At 31.6% G+C, this 20,186-nt stretch overlaps 2 protein-coding genes across 2 annotated transcripts; one reads left to right on the top strand and one right to left on the bottom strand.

Moving 5' to 3' along the window:
* The first annotated feature begins 6,010 nt into the window (after window positions 1-6,010).
* On the top strand, window positions 6,011-6,880 carry LOC122610569 (pollen-specific leucine-rich repeat extensin-like protein 2). Its single transcript, XM_043783547.1, has 2 exons — window positions 6,011-6,464; window positions 6,540-6,880. Exons 1-2 carry the CDS (start codon window positions 6,011-6,013, stop codon window positions 6,878-6,880), a joined length of 795 nt encoding a protein of 264 aa, XP_043639482.1.
* Window positions 6,881-13,596: 6,716 nt separating this feature from the next.
* LOC122579394 (cyclin-A1-4) lies at window positions 13,597-17,978 on the bottom strand. The gene is made up of 10 exons (XM_043751563.1): window positions 17,620-17,978; window positions 16,402-16,774; window positions 16,183-16,313; window positions 15,985-16,077; window positions 15,746-15,879; window positions 15,586-15,661; window positions 15,379-15,489; window positions 14,149-14,298; window positions 13,927-14,061; window positions 13,597-13,825 (listed from the first exon to the last, which is right to left on the bottom strand). Exons 1-10 carry the CDS (start codon window positions 17,776-17,778, stop codon window positions 13,751-13,753), a joined length of 1,437 nt encoding a protein of 478 aa, XP_043607498.1. The 5' UTR covers window positions 17,779-17,978; the 3' UTR covers window positions 13,597-13,750.
* Window positions 17,979-20,186: the final 2,208 nt, after the last annotated feature.

The following is a 20,186-nucleotide window of genomic DNA, read 5'->3' as shown; positions in this document are numbered from 1 at the left end:
TATCGGGTCGAGTTTCGGATTTTGGGCATAATTTTATCCTCGGTCCCCGATAATGTACCTAATGGTTATCGAGTCAGGTTCGGGCAGTATATTTTCTATCGAGTTTGGGTTTGGCAGTACCTACCCCGACCCCGATCAACTGTCATTCCTACTCATATATAACTATATAAGAATACATGCACATACTCGCAAATAATAAAAAAAAACTAGTTTTTTTAGCTCAACTGGGTGCCAAAACTAGTTAAAGCTCGTTAAAGCGAGTAGTTAAACCAGGTTGATTAATTAACCTGTATTTTCTTGAAAATGCTACATAAAAGTATAAGTTTTAAATATTACAAATAACCCAAAGTAAGTTTAGAGTATAAGATTTGAAAGATTATAAGTGAGCAATAATAATATACTTAAAGTCTTTACCATTTAATTAAACAAAATCAAAATTAATAATAAACTTAATTTTTTTGAAAAAAGAGAAAAAGAAAATAACATATCGGTTTTCTACAAATCAATGAATTATCCATCGGTCCATGTTATGCTAATATCAACAATGCACACACTATATAGTCATGGTGTTTTAAGAAAACCAAAAGCCTGATTTTATTATTATCGCGATTAGATTGTGTATATAAGCTAGCTATACAATAACATCGCTTAAAACGTATCTTGCTTTTTTTAATATTTCTTTTATACTAGCATGTGAAAGTTGTGAAAGATAATTCAAATCTATACAAGTTGCAAAATAAAGGCTTCACATGAGTAGTACAAGTGGGGAAGGAGGCTGGGACCTATAAAGATAGAGGATGAAGAAGAATATAACGCACTGTTGGATACAAAATTCTCAAGCAAAAGTTCATCATTTGAGGTTGCCAATCAACATGTAAAAAGCACTCTTCGTATCCATATAAACATTCTTGATCTATATAAACGAACTCTAGAGCCCGCCCCAATGAAATTGCATTATGAAATATATATTCTATAAAATGAATCATGTATAAGACATATTCGAAGTTCTTTATGATATAAAGCTATCGTACATCGTACGGGTATTAGAATTAGTATCCTATGTATAAAAAAAAACTCACTACAAAAGATTTGTCGTTTGTATGCACCACTTTTTAAAAAGGAAAATGATTAATCATCCTAAATATTAGTCTAAAATTCCTCCTAAAACTATATAATTGTGACATGTGGATTCTACTAATTTTCTTTCCTAATCTCACCCCCTTATTTTTCACATGTCACTATCCTATGAATTGGGAGGATTTTTAGGCTAATAAGTTAAGAGGATTAATCATTTCCCTTTTAAAAATACGAAAAAATTTATCAAGTTATTCGCACTTAAAAATGTGTACAAATAGTCTACACTAAAAAGTGTGAAAAAAGTTCCAAGTTTCACATTTAAAGGTGCGAAGAAAATTTTTACACATTAATAAGTGTGTACAATATTAGATTTGTACGCGTTTTTAAATGTAAAGATCATTTTTTCGCGGGTGATTTCTACGCATTATAATTATCATTTCTTCGTGAGTGATTTTTACACAATGCATAGAAATCAACCGTGAAGAAATGATCTTCACACTTATAAGTGCATAAAATATAAAATTTATACACACTTATTAGTGTGAACATTTTTTTCCACACTTTTAAATGTGAAACTTTTAAGTTTGGACGCATTTATTGATATAGACATTTTGTACACATTTATAAGTGTGAACGATTCAATAATATTTTACGCGCTTTTCAAAATTGCGTAGAATAAAGTATGTAAAATTGACTAATTTGTTGTAGTGAAATTAAATAAATAGAATTTCTCACATATTCACATGTCCGATTATCATTGAAACTATCCTATTTTCAAAAACGCATGTCAAACATCCCCTACACCATGAAACCCTAAAAGACTAAAACTCTAACGCTGCATTCTTGAGTTATTTTTTCAAAAGAAAAGAAAAGGAAAGATAAGAAATCTAACCTTTTTGCATTCTTGAGTTTTTCATCCAAAAGAAAAGAAAGTATATGAAAGGAAAAGTTTTGGTTTTTTCATCAAAAAACTTTCAGGCCAAAAATGGCCTGATTTGGATGGAAAAGTGTGCGTGTATGATTGTCTCCTCACTCTCTACTCCTTTGATCTTAATCATCGGGTTAGGGTTTGTTGATATGAGATGAGCTAACGGTGAAATGGGTCTGAAATTACCATCGCCGCCGGCGGCAGAGGTGATGGTGGTGGGTTTGTGAAAAAAAACAGAAATTGAAAGGGGTTTTGTGGATACTAGTGATTGTGTGTGTATAGATATATTGTTTTGTGTAATGGAGGTTCCTTTGGTTGAGAAAGCAGATGGTGTGGGAAGAAGAAGAACAAGAGAGAGGTTGGGGAAGAAGATGTGGATATTGGGGATGAAGTGCTGGCAGGTTATCATATTTAACTATTGTTTTCTTGTAATTTCCTTTCGACTCGAGAATGACTTTTTATACTCTAATTTTCTATCATTTCCTCTACTATCCAATCTTTCCCTTTCATTTCTTTTAAAAAAAACTCGAGAATACGTAAAAGGTTCAAGCTGTGGAAATATTCTCACTGTGCCTTGTACCAATGTACCCATAACTCATAAGGCCTAGCATCTGGGCTTGGCCCAGAATACTTCGGCTTAAAAAAAAAAAAGATGTCCCTTGTGGGAAGATTCATTAGTCTTGATTTGTATAGGTTGTAGACTACAATGGAATAACTAAGAAAATGTTTATAAACAATAACAATAATAAAAATTTTGGGGGTAGGTCATGAAGCTAGAAACCACCTATGATAATATGTTACGATTATATTCCATTTTTGTAAGAAAAAGAAAATAATAACGTTAGATAGCTTAAGGATCGGATAAATGCTCTAGAAATGCATGTGGTATTTTATCGAGTGACTTTTTATTTGATTTTATCTTTGCAAAAGCTTTTTTTAACTTAATTATATGATAACATTACTTTAAATTCGTCATTGCACTTTTACCACTTGCGATTACAAAAGTTCGCCTATATATATATATTGTGATATGCATGTATCCATTATCAAATTATATTTTCATGTAAATGACATATCCCAAACTATCCATTCCCGTTTCCAAAGGGCCCCAAATACAAATATCGTGAAGATATTTTTTCCTTTGTAATAATCGAATTGAATAGAACAGAAGTAATTAAAGAGGAATTTTAGGTGTATAATTTTTTTACAAACAAATTTTATAAACACAACTTTTACAAATAAATCATTAACGCGGTGTTTAATGAATCCCTCCCGTCGGCGTCAAAGGTCATTGAGGAGATTAAATCGTTGGGCTTCTTATGGGTCAAGCACCGATCTAAAGATGCAAATTTAACTTGGTCACGGTGGAAAAATTTCAATTTAATGTAGTTACTTTAGTGTTTATGTATTTTCTCTATGCTTTTATTGTGATTCAAAATAAATAAATAAATAAAATAAAATAAAAGCATTTTAATGTATTCTCTCTGTTTACGCTTCTGAACTACCTCACACTTATAAAACTAAACTTCACACTTATAAGTCTATAGAAATAAATGAATGTTATGAAACTAAAAGTAAAAGTATTTTGTTACACATATATATTGACACAACAGAAATTTTATTAAGATACTCTTCGCGAAGATACCGAAAAAGTAAAAAAAAAAAGTGTTACATCAGATACGAAGAACTAGATTGCCATGAGGGCCACGACAAACTAAACTTTTCACAACGAGACGAAAGCCATAAAAAAGAAATAGAAACGGTAGAGTTAAATATGATCTTGCTAGAGTCATATTTCGAGTGAAATACCGCCTAATTCCAATTTTTCTATAAGAGCCACGACCAACTCGATAGAATGCCAAGAATAATCTGCTTATACGAAGGAGAGCAATCCTTTAAATTTTTAATCCAAATGCGCATATCCGTAGGGTTGCCTTCTAGAATTGTAAGATGAAGGCATCTAGAGAGTAAAGTTCTAGTTGTTGTATAAACTATTTCTTCCTATAAACTTCTCAGTTATAAATTTATATAGATAGTAATATTTATGCAACTTGAAAATCCATATTATGTCTGGAATTTTTTAAACAAACTTTAAAATGAAGTTTTGAAAATGGGAATTAAAATTTAAGCAAAATTGCTCAACTCTTAAATATGGAGTTTTTATTTATTTGTATAATGTTTTAGGTGTGAAATCTTATAATTAATTTGTTAGATCATTTTTTTTAACACATGTTTTTAGTTCAACACATATATAAATGTGGAGATATATTATGTGTGTACATGTGACGCATTTTTAACTACTTAACACTAATTCTTTGGGAATAATAATACTTTGTAACTCTTGTTATTTGGGAATCTTAGCCTACTTTTTAACTACGTAACACTCATCTTTTAGATTATATATCCTAATACATATATACCGAAAGTATTTGCGGGAAAAAAAAAAATAATCACGGGAAGATTAACGTAATTTTTCATTTGTATATGGTTGCCCATTATACTTTTTTATCCATGAGTTTCACCCACAAACTTTTTTCAAGGGGTGTAGCCCATAAGCTATAGACGAAGCCTCTCAGTCTATGGCGGAGCCATGATAACTAAGGGCGAAGCTCGTTTGGTAGATTACCCCATCACCGATCACCCCCTATGATCTATTACCCTCTATGACCTATCACTCCCACCAGCTACCTTTTATTAATATCCTTAAGGGAGAAGCCCGTACCGTACCCTTACATGTATAACTCACTAACTCGGGTTAGAAATTTATTTTTTTTTTAATTTTTAAATTTATTTTTTATGAACTAAGTTAATTAAAAAAAGAATAAAAAAAAAGTCAAAAAAAATTTAAAAAACAAGCTAAAAAAATAAAAAAACGGACCTTCCCTCCCTTCTCTCCTTAAGAACATTATCTCTGGATCTCTACCCTATACATATATATAGGGTAAAGTTATTTTGAGAACCCTTTTTTTTGCGAGAACCTTTGAGAACTTTTCAAATCAAGCCCAACCAATGATTGTTCTTTACATGAAAATTGTTTTTTTGATTATTTTCTGAATAACTTATGTGTAATTCTAAAGTTTATAATTGTGTGGAAGCATTGATTATCATCCGTTATACAATTATTTGGAGATTTGGATTCTTGATCACATGTGCACGAATATTGCTATGATCACATGTATGTAAGTCGATCACATGTAATTATAGCAATATTCTTGCACATGTGATCAAGAATCTAAATCTCCACATAATTGTATAACGGATGATAATTCATGCCTCCACACCATTATAAACTTTAAAATTACACATAAGTTATTTAGAAAACAATCAAAAAACAATTTTCATGTAAAGAATAATCATCAGTTGGGCTTGATTTGAAAAGTTCTCAAGAGTTCTCGCAAAAAAAAAGATTTCTCAAAATAACATTTCACTATATATATATATCTATAGAAAGTTAAGCGTATTCTTAAACTTGAGAATGTTTAAGTGTTTTTTGATGGTTTGTATTAGTTTGATAATCAAAAAATATATATATATATATATATAACACTATAAAAAAGCATATTTTGATATGAACTCAGGAAGTAATAGTTTGAAAAAAAAGCCCAGATTTTGATGGTTTGTAATAGCTTGGAAAATGGATGATGATGATGATAATTGATATGAACTCAGGAGGAGAGGAGCGGCAAACGGCATGGTGGCGGGTTGGCCATGCCGCCGAGGGAACATCGCTGCCATCGAAACGGCATGAAGACGACATGGAGCTCAACGGGATTAAAGCCTGCATGGGTTGAGAAGAAAAGAGACGTTAGGGAGGTGGGCCATGCGAGTTTTAAACGTTGCAGACTAAAAAAAAATTTCAAACCCCCTTTCACTATTTTGTAGTCGTTAGGAGCTAAAAACAAAAACAAAAAACAACCATTTTATCTATAAATACATCTTCCTTTTCTCAAACAAACACAAAAAAAAAAAATATACCCCTTTTCTCATACAAACACAAAATCATCCATGGATCCAATCAGGGGGAAACATGTTAGAGGTCCACCGACACCGACACGAGGCAACTTTCGTGTACCACGAAGAGTAGACACACAACAATACTATATTCCTGACCCACCACCGACTACTCAACCTCAACAAGTCGATCGCTCACAATACTATATTCCCGACCCAACACCGACTACTCAACCTCAATATCATTACGCCTCACAATCTCATACGTCGTATTTTCCTCCTCCCACTCGCGCAATGCATCCTCCTCCCCCGCGCGCAATGATTCCTCCTCCAAGTACCCGCGTCCAAGATTACGAGTGGTACCAAACGGCCGAGATTGATTTGGAGTCGTTCGATCCATTTGATCGCACAACGAATCCTCCTCCCCCTACCCGCTCGCGTCCACCGACTCCCCTCCCCACCGATGATGAGGATGAGGCCATTCCCGATACACAAGAAGTTCAAATAGGTATTAAACTATGTTTCTAAACCTTTTATATATATATATATATATATTTAATAAATACGGTTAATATTCAAATAGGTAGTAACAACGACGATGCCACTGTGTTGCCGGATTTGAATGAGTCAAGCACTCCTAGTAGTCGGCCAAGAAAGGGCCGAAAGATTGTGGGGTCGTCATCGTCAAAGGGGGGGAGGTTTTTTCCAGCTTTTACGGAGGAGTACACGGAGAAGAAGAAGCAAAATATGGAGGAAGCGAATATGAAGAAGCAAACATTGTTGGACTTACAACTCGAGCATCAAAGCAACAAGACTAAGAGGAGTGACTACAAGTTTTTCAACACCCCACACGCGAATTCCGATCCAAAAAGCAGAGAATGGGCGATTGAGCAAAAGCGGGAGATTGCGGCAAAGTATGGATGAGAGTTTAATGAGTGATTTTTATGTTATTAATCTATCGTTTGTTTTTACGTGTCGAACATTTTAATTTTTATTTGTCTAAGTGTGTAATGAACTTTGTTTAATTTGAATATGTATGGTTTATGTTTTAATTTTAATAAAATATTTAAGTTTTTATTAAAAAGAAAGTGTTTGATTAAATTAAATGAAAAAAATTTTTTTTGGGAGAGATGGGAAAGTCATGAATGTCATAAAAAATGATTGGGATGGATGGTTGAGAGGGTTGAAAAGAAAAATTGAGTTAGAGGTATTTGATTGGTGAAATTTGGGAGGGATGGAAATTGGGAGGCATGACTCCTCTCCCCTTCAGGAAGGAATGATTTGATGATTTACTCTGAAATTTTTTATTTTTATTTTTTTGAGTGTTGAAGACTTGAAGATCTGGGCTTTCTCTTGTAGAGAGAAGCAAATATGAATAAATATAGATGAGAGAGAATCAGGGATGAAGATAATGGTCAACCGTGTACAATAAAAAAAAGTTTGTGGATGAAACTCATGGATAAAAAAGTATAATGGACAACCGTGTACAAATGAAAAATTACGTTAGTCTACTCGTGATTAATCCCCAAAAAATATATATGTCTATTCAAGTGGGTATTTAATTGTTTACCCATTTCTATTGGATAGTGCTCACTTTTTACCTACACTATCTACTTAAATCCTTTTCGTATCAATCTCTTAAATGGTGCCTTTCAAAAAATAAAAATCTTGGTTTTAATGTTAATATAACTTATCTTTCACTTTAAAGTTATAAATTAAGGTTACTTTTTTTTTTTACCATGTAAATTAAATATGCCAATAGAATCATATTATCACCGTTCGCACCAATAATTTATAATTTATAGTCATATATGATCACAATTCACTAAGTTACATCGTTTTTCTTTTTTTATTTTATTCAAATTGATAGTTTGACAAGTCAGTTTAAGATGCAGCAAATCGATACTATGGACGAAAAGGATAGCCGACATGGAGTATGGTGCACAATTCAATTAGCAACTTATATGTTATTGGTAGTTTGTTTTACTAATGTGTGTAACTCACAAGATATGCTAAAATATGTTAGTGGCGAACTAATAAAGTGTTAGATTGTTCCATTCTTTGAATTTAGCTAAGATATTTCAAAAATCAAGCACGTTTAAGTAATTATTAAGTTTATAAACATATTCCATTTTTCATTTTTCAATTTCAGGTTTTTATGTTACATGTTTTTCTTTAAAACAACATCACAAATTCACATAGAAAAGTGGAGAGAGTATATCTAGATATCTACGAGTAATATTTATGTACAATAATCTAAAAAGAAAAAACTACAAAGTATTTGTTAATTGGGTTATACTTATACGTTGACCGGACACATCTATAGGCAATTGCAAAAGTTAAAAAGTCTAAAATGTTTTTCACATCTTCGTGTTTTTTGGGTATGGCCGGTCTTCATTTGTTTGGACTGGACTTGACCAAGATGAAAAGACAAAAGACGAGTTATCGGAGACCAGAAAGCATGTGGCCAGGCTAAGCCAAGGGTTTTTCGGGTTAAGGGGTAGAAAGCTGACTCCTAATCTCATGATGACTAAAACACCTCAGCGTATATATTTGAATAAAGTCACTACAACTAATATATCATTTACTCACACTTGTTTTTCCATAATTTTAAAAAGTGTGAAAATTTTTGTTATTTGTCACACTCCACCTTAAGCGGAATCGTAGGATATGACAAAAAAACATAACATAGCACATGAGATTTATAATAGAGTAATACTAAATGAAATCCAAATAAAACTAATTTCCACAAGCGGAAAGTCTAGGCAACACGCCTCAAAATAGCAAAGAAGTAGCAATTGCAAATAGTGTTCAATGTTTAAAATGCAATCTAGGAGTCCATGAAGGATCTCTTTATTAGTCTTCCTAAGGTCCATATGCTCACTCTCCTTAAGCATTATTATTACCTGAAAATGAATGCTCGAAAATGTCAACATAACGTTGGTGAGTTCGTAGGTTTAAAGGAATACAAATGAGTTTGTTGTGCATGATATATAAGGTTTGGACAATAGTGTAAATATAAACATGTAGTAGCATGTATGCATACCAAATACTGATCATTGACATCATAATTATCCAACAGCATAAACTCACCACTGCTTTCCAACAACTCAATCACATCACTTGCCAACAACTCAATCACACATTGTTATACCAACAAACTACCGGCTGGAGTATAAAGTTGGTTATTTGTTATCATTGTTATCCATTGCCATAAATTGTCTTCAATAGATATCGACAGACATCTATTGCATCATGAAATCAACGCAAACAAGCTAACATACACATTTCATAAGTACACGTATATGTCCAATAAAGCAAACTAGTATTCGCACAACTAGTAAAGAAATAAAAATGTTTTGAGCATCATTTTCCCCCAAAGAAATAATATAAAAAGGGGCCACGAAACTCACCTCAATCAGCAAGCAGTTGTGCAAAGTCCAAAAGATCACTAAAATCTACACAACATATACATGTACAAGTTACAATTATGGACATGGTCAATAACCGTCCATTGTAACCCGCATTTGATGATATACATATATGGCTACTTTCAAAATATTCACAACTGATTTGTCATGTATTATTAAGTTACAAGTCACATAACTTAATATAGTGCATTTGTTTTAATGATATACCATTGGTTTCTACAAGTTCATATTCACTGAAATTTTTGATAACTTTATCTATTTTTTTATTAGGATGAAAAGAACAATTCAAGCTTTCAAATCTTAACCACTGTAACCTTAGAGTGTTATATACATACATAAATTTTTGCTTAATTTATTTCGCACGTTAACTATTTTTAAAAATTCCATAATCACAGACTAGTCAGAAAATTCACTGTTTGCGCGCAGAAAAGTTTTATAAAAGTTAAGGGTCTTCGAAGCTTAAAAAAAATCCAAATTTTTACTGTACACTCTTAACATCCTAATAATGTTTCTGAAAAAAAATTAATCTTACAGTTCATAAAATCGACCAAGATATGACTATTTGAAGTCGACCTAAATCTGTTCCGAAAACTCAGCTTTGAGCAGTTTTGTTATAAAATTCGGTTGACAAACTTAAACTTCATATTTTGACACAAAACCACTTCCACCAGAAAGTAGACTGCCAGAACTTAATTTTAGACACCAAAAACATGATTTAACCATCTTTCATGACCAAGATACAACCTTTCAAAGTTAACAAACCGAATCTGTCCAGATTCTGAAGTAATTCCAACTTACTGTTTTAAAGACTACTACAACTAAATATTTATATATAAACTTTTAAATCTTTCCAACACCTATTTACATCTGTTATTATGATTTCCATGCCTTTATACTTGGATTTCTTTAATTACATTAATTATTATGCTACATTAAATATTTAAACTTTTAACATTAATATGATTTATATTTCAAGCTTTTGACTTAACCCTAAAAAAATAACCACCTTTCATTCATTATTATATATTTTGCCATAGTAAATATATTCATCAAATAGGTTACTTAAAATAAAAGATCAATAAATATAAAGATAAATTTATATATATGAAAAGAAAAGATAAGTAATTTACCCCAAGTGATGATCACTCTTTAGATACCTTAACAAAATAGAATAAATATAATTTATAAGAATTTTTCACATAGGTTTTATATGATGAAAATTCCTTTAAAAATAAAACATAATAAAAATTATATTACTTACCAAATCCAAGTAATCTTTAGAATGAATGCTTTGAAATAAAGTTTATAAAAACATGGCTCAATGATGATTTTAATTTGCTCTTTGTGGTGTGGTTTGGTTCGACGGCAAGAGAAAAAGAACAAGAATGGGCTATAATTTTGTTTAGGTATTTATTTATATTTATTATAAGGATAAGTGTTTTAGAGTTTGAATGTAATTAGGATATATTAATATATAATTTAACAAGAGTTCTAATAGAAATACAATTTCTCTTTTATTTTTTTTCTTTTGGTCGTCCCCCTCTCCCCTAAATGTTATACCCCACCATTTTTGATGTATAATCTTATTATTATTACTATTTTACTACTTGTATTGATTATAAAAATTACTTTGATAATTATTGATTTTATTTACCAAAAATCCACACTTGTTATACTATATAGGCACATTGACTAGTCAAGAAATTTGAAATTTAAGTTAGAGACTATAATAAAGTACCGGTTTGGTGACGGATGTCACATTATTTAATCACATTTAAAAGTGTATAAAAATAATTTTACATTTAAAAGTGTGAAGAGATTTTAAAAATCACAATATCTACACACTTATACATGTAGAAAAGAAAACTTAACACTTTCAAGTGTGTAAAGTGATATCAATAGTGTGAAAGTTAATTTGTAACACATGATTTTTCTCCCACTCTCCATGTGTAAACAAATCATGTGTTACAAATTAAGTTTCACACTTTTAATTGTGAAAATACTTGACATTTGTTTACACTTTTAAGTGTTAACATTTTGTTTACACATTTATAGGTGTGAAAAATTTATAACTTTTAAAATTTATTTACACTTTTAAATGTATTTTTTTTTCTACACGTTTTTATATGTGATTTAATTCATAAATTTTTTCACACTTTTTATAACAAAATGTGAACAAATGGACTTTTTTTTAGTGAATATTTTATCCTTAATTTTTAAAAATATTGTTAGACTTTGATCGTTAATATTTTTAATTTATTTACAAAGGATAAAGCGACACTAGAAATGTTATCATGGGTAACAGATTAACCAATAATATTGCATACCGAAACAGAAACCACACTCAAATTATTATATCTTAAAAATCTATATACGTGATATGGATAAATCTATTTTGTGACCAATGACATTAAAAGCGATTCCACAATAAGCCATCATGACTTATGTTTATGATGACATGGTTTTAGAAGAGCTCGTCTTTATGAACATTTTCATAACTTTTTCATTCATATATATAATTTATAATGTTTATAGATAAACCTTGGGTTGTCAATTGCCTATTAATTTACATTTACATGATTAATATGTTATTATGTTACTCTATGACTCAGGTTGAGCTGATACGGACACAGTATCTGTGTGCAACAAGAAGTATATCGATTGTTGATTCTGAAATCGAGTGTAGGCCTAACGATAATGTTATGTGTTTAAGTAAAAATCTGTAACAACTTATTAGACATAGTTAAAAGAATGATAGATTTAAACAACATATATAAGCCTTAAGTTACTCGGTGGTTAGTTATAGCTTCTACTTGGATTTTGAACCTACACCCAACATTTCCTAGTCTCGGCTAAGACTTTAAAATTGGGTAATCAGCAGTGGAAAAGCAGTGATAGTGCACCCCTCAAAGACAAGTAGCTTACATAAATTCATACTATGAAATTCATTTCTTAGAATAAATAATGTTGACAAGAAGCTCATGTCAATCGACCTCATGACGATATTGAAAAACTATGAAGTAGCAAGACAAACTGCATGTCAATGACCCCTCAAAGATTAAATTTCTGCTTTATAGATATGTAGTTAGGAACATTTGTGGTCAAACTTTGGAGATACTTTGTCTAACATCATTGGGCTTAAGCTTTAAACTTATGTGACATGACGGTACCATGGATAAGAGCATGGGTTCACAAAAAAAAACTTGTCAAATACAGTGGACTTTCCACTTTTGACTTTTCGTGGTCAAGTAATAATCAAGCTTCAGACGACCCTGATTGACGAGTTTCGTAATTTGACCATTACCTGTTTCTTAATTACTTGACCTTTTTTTTCCGCCACATGGCTTATCACTAATTTACCAAAATATATATTAACTGGGTTCATTTTTTGGAAAGTAGTATGTCATATAGTTATTTTTACCGAGTTGCTGGTTGCTCGTCCACTAAACCTAACTAGTCCATTCGAAGAAAGTATAACTTCTAGGTTGGGACAGGGACAATATGATTAACAATGTACAGCACCAACCTAAGTACGTTTATGCTATATATGTCGACGTAAGCCCATCTTAGAACCTGGGAAATACTATGACAGGTTTGAAGTTTTTGTTACCTTGATGCGGATAGTTTCTTTTGACCTGGGACTGCAGACACTATAAAATGCCATTTACACGCGGAAAATTCAAAAGTAAAGCATAACTTTAACCTATTGTAAGTTTCTACATTTATATTTTTCTGATGCATTGTTAAAAGTTTAAGAATGACAATTTCTGCGGTAGGGTGGATTAGATGTTGTGGTTGTGAATGGGACTCTAACTGGAATACAGCAGAGAAACTGAGAAACTTTGGGTTTCATTGCAAACCACTAAGTTCTTTGCAGAAATCATGATAAAATTTTAAGTACTCAAATACCATGGTAAATTTTTTTTACATGTAACCTGTACGGCAGAGATGTTACAGCTTATGCCTGACATTGTGACAAATAAAGACAATCCTCAGAAACCATATGTGAGACCCAAAGGGGGGAAATGAAAGGAAAAAAGAGCCTGTTTCAACACTTCTGATTTCTGCAAGCTGATGACTTTCTTTTCATCTTAACAGTACCTGAATTCGGTTTCCGGTTCATCTATTCATGTTCGGAATTAGGCAATTAGCCATATATTCAAATAAGAAACTATAGACACATGAAAGAAACACAAACCCAAAAGAAGATGAAAAAAAAATGAATCTATTCATTGCACTAGAAACATGGTTCTATCTATTCATAGCATTAGGACAGTAATAGAACAGCAGTAACATACTTCAACGAGAAGAAAAAATATGCATCTCTCTACCACCATTTCACGAAAACAAGTCCTAATGTCTATTAGGAGCTGCTACTGTTCTCGAAATACTCCATTGGCATCAATGCAGGACAGTACTTCTTTGCTACAAATTTGTACTGTTTCAAATAAATGTAATTGAGTTAGAATGAGATCCATGTAAGTTAGATTGAGATCCAAGTGCACAATAAAAGTAACTAGAAGCGGCTAATGTTCTCACCTTATGTTGACTGTACTTTTCTCTGATTGCTGGCAAACTTGAATTCGGGCATTCACAAACAAGAGCGTGCAGGGCCTTGACACATTCATGTAAATCTGATGGCTGGTATTGAGTATAATGCCTCAATGTCGAATTCTGTAGAATTTATAATATTTCAAAGTTTAGCATCACAATAATCATGGCAAATAGTAGCAATAATCAAAGTAAAAGAATAGAGCATACCCATGGTTTCTGTGATGGAGAAAGCACAAATCTTGCTAAGAAAATAGCTGACGCAGCGATGAGGGAAGGAGCATAACACAGCATATTATACTCGAGAAGAGACAACTCAGATATGTAGCTTGCCAAATACTCTAATTGCATTGAAGGAGCCTATTTACATCACATTAATAAGATCAGTATTCCGTTTGAGACAGTGTTAAAAGAGACAACTCAGATTTAAAACTTTGCGCAAATCAGATAGTTGATGCTTTGCGCAACTTGTCCATAATGTGATTCAAGCCATCAGTAATAGGTCTAGTTCACGTCAAATGGGTCAAGCAAATGCAAATCAAGCAGGTCAAGTAAGTTGAAAGTCCTCCAGAGCTAACTAAATGCATATACCATCATTCTATTTAAAGCAGTTTTGACTAATTATGTAGTAATAATAACATTGTTTTGCAATCATATCTGAAGCATTATTCATTTTTAACTGGAGGGTACAGTTTAAAACTGCTTGCGTGCCAGTCCAGCCTAACTACTGTATTAGAGCTTACCCGTCTTGACATTCTACTTAAACTTGTTACCCTCACCCCCCATATTGCCACACTTCCTTTCAAAGATCATTAAGTTGTCCATACTTACGTACAATACATACTGAGTAGTTGGTATCGTAATTTCCTTGAAATAACTTCTGAGTGTGTAGAGTGTGAGCAGAATGCATAAAAGTAATGCATACTTAAAAAAGTATATGGGAGCTATTAAATTTCACCCCGTAATAACGTTGACAATTTTGTGTACATATACTTATTGCCAATTTCTTCTCATATAAAAAGTTCATGAAAGACATATGTATCTGGTCCATTTCTGTTCTGAGGAATGTACTTTAAAAGTTACCCTTTACGAACCTATGTTATAAACCAATGATTGAATAATGTTACTAGGTCCTTAACCAACTAACCGTTGATTTTAGCACTATGCAAAAACAATATAGACTTAAATTCTGTTATTGTTATGAATATATATGCCAAGATCAATAAATTTGGATATTGTTGGTTTGAGATGAAAGTGTGATAGCCCTGGCATATGACTGCCTACATCTAAGATATCTAGGTCTCTATTATTGTCAGAATATCACAGATCGGGCTCAGTTTTTTAATTGACACGTTTGAGGTCAAAGTGTCAAACACAAAGCAATTAACAGGTTGAAATTGCAACTTCTACAAATGAGATTAAGGGGGCAGTATATTATACCTCATTTGCTCCTTGAGCAGCACGGACAAATCGCCTTAAGAAACATCTTACAGTTGGGGCAGTCATCTCAAACTTCAAGAAATTTAGAACAGTGGATTCCATTTGCAATACCTACAATAGTCATAGTGATATTCAGATCTGTAAAGTAAATCTTGGTAGGTCTCTAAATAAAAGTTTATGCTAATTTATAACGAGCAGAGCACACACCTCATCTTTGAAGTATGTGTTATCAGTTATGTAGCAGAACTCTTCCACCTGCGGTGCACATATCTCCTCATACTTTCTGAAAATTTGTTAAATTCCGTCAGAATTTTTAAAACAAAATATGCATATAGGCCATTAAAGAGATGTATAAAAGACATCTTACGAAGCAATCATCATGCAAGCAACACCAAGCAACTGCAATCTTTGCCTATCCATCAGATTACCCGACAGGTATCGGTCAATGTAGTTGATAGTCAAATACAATGTATCAGGCACAAGCCTATACTCTTCAGCAACCTATTGTTGTAGCATTTAATATCAGTAAAATATAACTAGTATGAAGAAATGACCACAAAAATTACATATATCATTAAATGTATTCATGTAAGTCCTGTTTTTTACCTCAACAAGCCAGTCAATTAGGATTGCACGCATGCTCGGATTAATGTCTTTCTGAACCGTCTCCATGAAATCAACTGCAGGCCTTTTCTTTGCCTGAATATCAACAAAAACTGATTAAAACCCAAAAAAAAGTATCACTCAAGTACAAACTCGATACTAAAACACGCAAGTAATGAAATACACAAGCAAAAGACGCACCTCAGACGCTCTAAGGTGCTGATAAATGTCACATGCCATAGTTGCACACAACTGTGGGTCCATGAAATCGACATCAAGATCAACAATCTCCTCATCAGTCTCCATAAGTATCTCCCTCTTGCATACATTTCCTATAAACATTTCAAAATTTTATTTCCAACATATAAACAAATTGCTAAAAACACACAAATTATATACTCATATATCATCAAAATCAACCTGTTGTTAGACTAGTTTCCACATGATCTGAAATATTGAGTTTGCTATACGTTTTCCTTTCAATCGACTCCATTGCTGCAATGTCATTGTTGTCGATATACTCAACATCTGGACTATTCAAAGAATCACATGTAGACATTGTCTCATCCATTGAGACCGATAACCCATCAGATTTAGAAGGTGACAGATCCATTTTAGTATGAACAGGAGGAACGAAAATTCTTGAAACAGTTGCATCTTTTCTTCCTATGGTTGAATTTTTTATCAAAGCAGCAGTAGACTTTAAGGGAACTGTCGACGAAAGGATCCCATTGTTACTAGCATTTGAAGACACTTTCTTTGGGTCACTGATTTTCGACACAGATGGTACAGTCTGAAAAAAATGCAGATTGTTATATAGTTATATAGATATAGATACATACAGTTTTCATTTTAACATAAATCTTAAACATGTCCATGTTTCTTTCTATTTGACCTGAGATTTGATTTTAATATTTGTCCCTTTTCAAGACAATATACATACAACATGTCAACATCAAAGTTTCTATATAGACAAAAATAATATGATAATAATAAGGTCAAGGTTTAAATTTGAATATATTTGGCTCATAATCAAAAACTAAAATCAAAAGCACATCACACTTTTTATAAAGATTTATATAACAGAGATAAATAATAAAAAATTAATAAAAATGAATTAAATTTCATATCTGAATAAGGAAGTATTAAAATCATATTAACCATTAACACATCATCAACATTTTAACAATATATGGAGAAAACAACAGATAAAATTATAAATAACACCACTAATTGTTAAAAATTATAACACCATAATTTTTATAAGATTTATTAATCAGACCAAAATAAAATAATCAAGAAAATAATATACGAAAGGAATATTATCACCAGTAATTGTTAAAATATAACACCATAATTTTTATAAAAAGATTTAATAATTAGACCAAAAAATAATAATCAAAAAAATAATACATGAAAGGAATGTGATCATCACTCATTGTTATAAAATTAACACCATAATTTGTATTAAAAAAAAAACGAAAATAATCAAGAAAATAATATATAAATCATTACAAAGAAAAACCCATAAAGAAATTCACAAAAACTATGACTAATAAATCAAGAAACAGATCTAATCAATAATCATCAAAACTCTATATATTTCAAGAAACCCATAAATAAAGATTTAGGTTATACCGAATTTAATGGATTTCGCGGTCTCTGGTTCGTAATGTTGGACAGAGCAGGGCGTTTCTTGGCCATACGAGGCGGCAATACCGACGATTTCCCCACATTCTCCGACGCCTGTCGTTTCGTCAACGACGACATTTTCCGGTTCTGGGTTACACTCGACATCACTCCAATTACAAAACCCAGAAATATTATCCCCCCCAAAAAAAAAAGAAATCAAGAAATTAAACCGTACAAGTAGAACAAAACCCTAATTATCAAATTTTGGGGGTATTTTATTGAGAAAAAATTGAAGAAATTCAATGAAGACCCAATTGAATTCAATCAATTTTGAATGAAAGTATCCGTTTTAATGTGTCAGAAATGAAAAGGGGTTTGAAATAAAAGCAGAGAGAGTGAAGAATATATAGATACACACATATAGAGATAGAATAAAGAAATAGTAATTGTACTTTTGAAAGGGGGGAAAAAATATTGATTTGAAATTAGGAATTTAATCCTGGCCGTTGGATTAATCACATGTATTCAGCCAGGAGCGGACATGGAAATTGGGCCCAACTCTTTGTCTGTTTTATGACATTGGGTTTTGGGTTATGGGTGAGTTTCGATATTTTGAAAAAGATTAGGGGGTGAAAGTGTAAACATTTATTACGTATCTTTATTTTTCCTGGTTTATTAGGGCGCATTTGGTTCACAAATTCTGATAAATCTTATGGAATTGTATTTGAATTCCATTTCGTAAAATGTTTGGTTGTCAAAAGATGATGGAATTTCATTCAATTGGAATTTCATTTGATAAAATATTCATTCCTTGGGGTTAGTGAATGAAATTTCATTTCTTCCTTCTTTTGAAGTTTAAGAAAACAAAAAACATTTTATCAAATTCAATTCATTCATAATCGAATTCCTTTGACATATTTTATTTCTTATAAAAACATTCCCGTGAATCAAACGCGGCCTTATTTATTTTTTATGGTTAATTGGTCAAACATTTCAAAGAATTTCATAATTTAAACTAAGAGTAAGACTGGATTAGAAGTTGTGTAGTAAGAAAATTATAGATATAGATTAAAAAAATAATAAACAAACACAATGGGTAAATTTAAAATGACTAGATAAGATGTCAAAAGTTAATTTCATGAATAAGGAAGACATAATTTTAGTAAAGATAATAGATACCAGATATAGTTATTTATGTACGAATATAATACTCGCATGTGGAGGCGGTGAATATATCATAGTTTCATGACTAAAAGCGATGATTTCGATAATGATATAAAATACTTTATGCAAATCAAAATCACGTTCAATTTTCTTTTTTTTTGTCTGCTGTCGTTTTTCGGCGTACCAATACGTATATATGAACTAAAACACTTTGAAAATATAAATAGTTTAATTCACTAACGACATTTTTAAGCACATTATGACATTCTTATTCTTATTTAATTTATATTATAAAAATATAGCTTCTTTGTTAAAAGTTAAATGGGGGAATTATCCGAAATGTCGTTAACGATTAAATTACATTATCAGTCTTTTATCTTTTAAAATATCTACATCAACCTTTTACATCAATTATTTACACCACTCGACACCGCCTCTATCACCAACAGCCGCCCCCACCATTGCCGCCATAATCACTGCCGCATTGCGTGGGTACCGTGCTAGTTCTTATATAATATAAAACCAAAAATGATTTTAAATTTTATTTTAAAAAAATAATAGATTTGATCTAAATTATAAAATGATAAACAAGTAATCACTTTAAAACTGTGATATTCAGAAAAATTAAATTTGTTTTGGTACAATTGAAAATTTCGTTGGAAAATTATTTTAAAGATTCTAATTGATGGAAAGACTTTCCATATAAGTTGAAGAAATATGGTTATACGGTAATACGGTTCAGTAATTGAGAATCATACTCCATAAAGCCATATTAAGGAAAGGTGAGGGAGTAAAAATGTAAGTTTGTTTTACATTGGGTTTCACCACAGTTTTCTATTTTGAATATTTGGATATTGGATATTGGGCTTATTTTCTGTTGGTTGTCTTCTTTTTGCCATGTGGGTTTTTGAATTCGAATTTGAACGTTGGTGATTGTCAAACATTATTTTATAGGATGGATTTTGTTTGCTTCTACTGTACTTAATTTGAGTGTCATGATATTATATAATTTATACTTTTATAACATAAGTAATAATTATACTTTTATATTATAATATAGAGTAAATAGTTGTATTCTACAGTACTACTCTACTAGTCCTGATGTCTTCAAGTTAATCTGATTTGTTCAAGAATAATAAAAGTTCATGTCTAGGATAGAAAAGTTTTTGTAATTGACTAGTGTAACTGTGTCATGCATTTGTTTGATTATACGACAGAAATTCAAAAATTCTTGTGATATAAATGAAATTGTTATAAACACACATTTGATGGTTTATTGTGATATAAGATTTGCAAGGATACAAAAGGAATGCTTTGTTTTACTCTCCTTTTCTGTCAGCTAGTTTCAATTACCAAAAGGAAAGAACATATTACGGAGGAGGGAGCTGAAGGCCTGAAGCTATCAACCC

The sequence above is a fragment of the Erigeron canadensis genome, chromosome 8 (assembly GCF_010389155.1).
Source record: "Erigeron canadensis isolate Cc75 chromosome 8, C_canadensis_v1, whole genome shotgun sequence".
NCBI classification, from domain to species: domain Eukaryota; kingdom Viridiplantae; phylum Streptophyta; class Magnoliopsida; order Asterales; family Asteraceae; genus Erigeron; species Erigeron canadensis.
Note: the sequence above shows the minus strand (reverse complement) of the source record. Positions and strands in the feature narration are given on the sequence as shown.

Coding starts and splice junctions, on each gene's coding strand:
- LOC122610569 (XM_043783547.1), top strand. CDS start 6,011: ATGGATCCAATCAGGGGGAAACATGTTAGAGGTCCACCGACACCGACA. Junction 6,465..6,539: donor TACACAAGAAGTTCAAATAG/GTATTAAACTAT, acceptor ATATTCAAATAG/GTAGTAACAACGACGATGCC.
- LOC122579394 (XM_043751563.1), bottom strand. CDS start 17,778: ATGTCGAGTGTAACCCAGAACCGGAAAATGTCGTCGTTGACGAAACGA. Junction 15,490..15,585: donor ACACATACTTCAAAGATGAG/GTGTGTGCTCTG, acceptor TGACTATTGTAG/GTATTGCAAATGGAATCCAC. Junction 13,826..13,926: donor AAAAGTACAGTCAACATAAG/GTGAGAACATTA, acceptor TATTTGAAACAG/TACAAATTTGTAGCAAAGAA.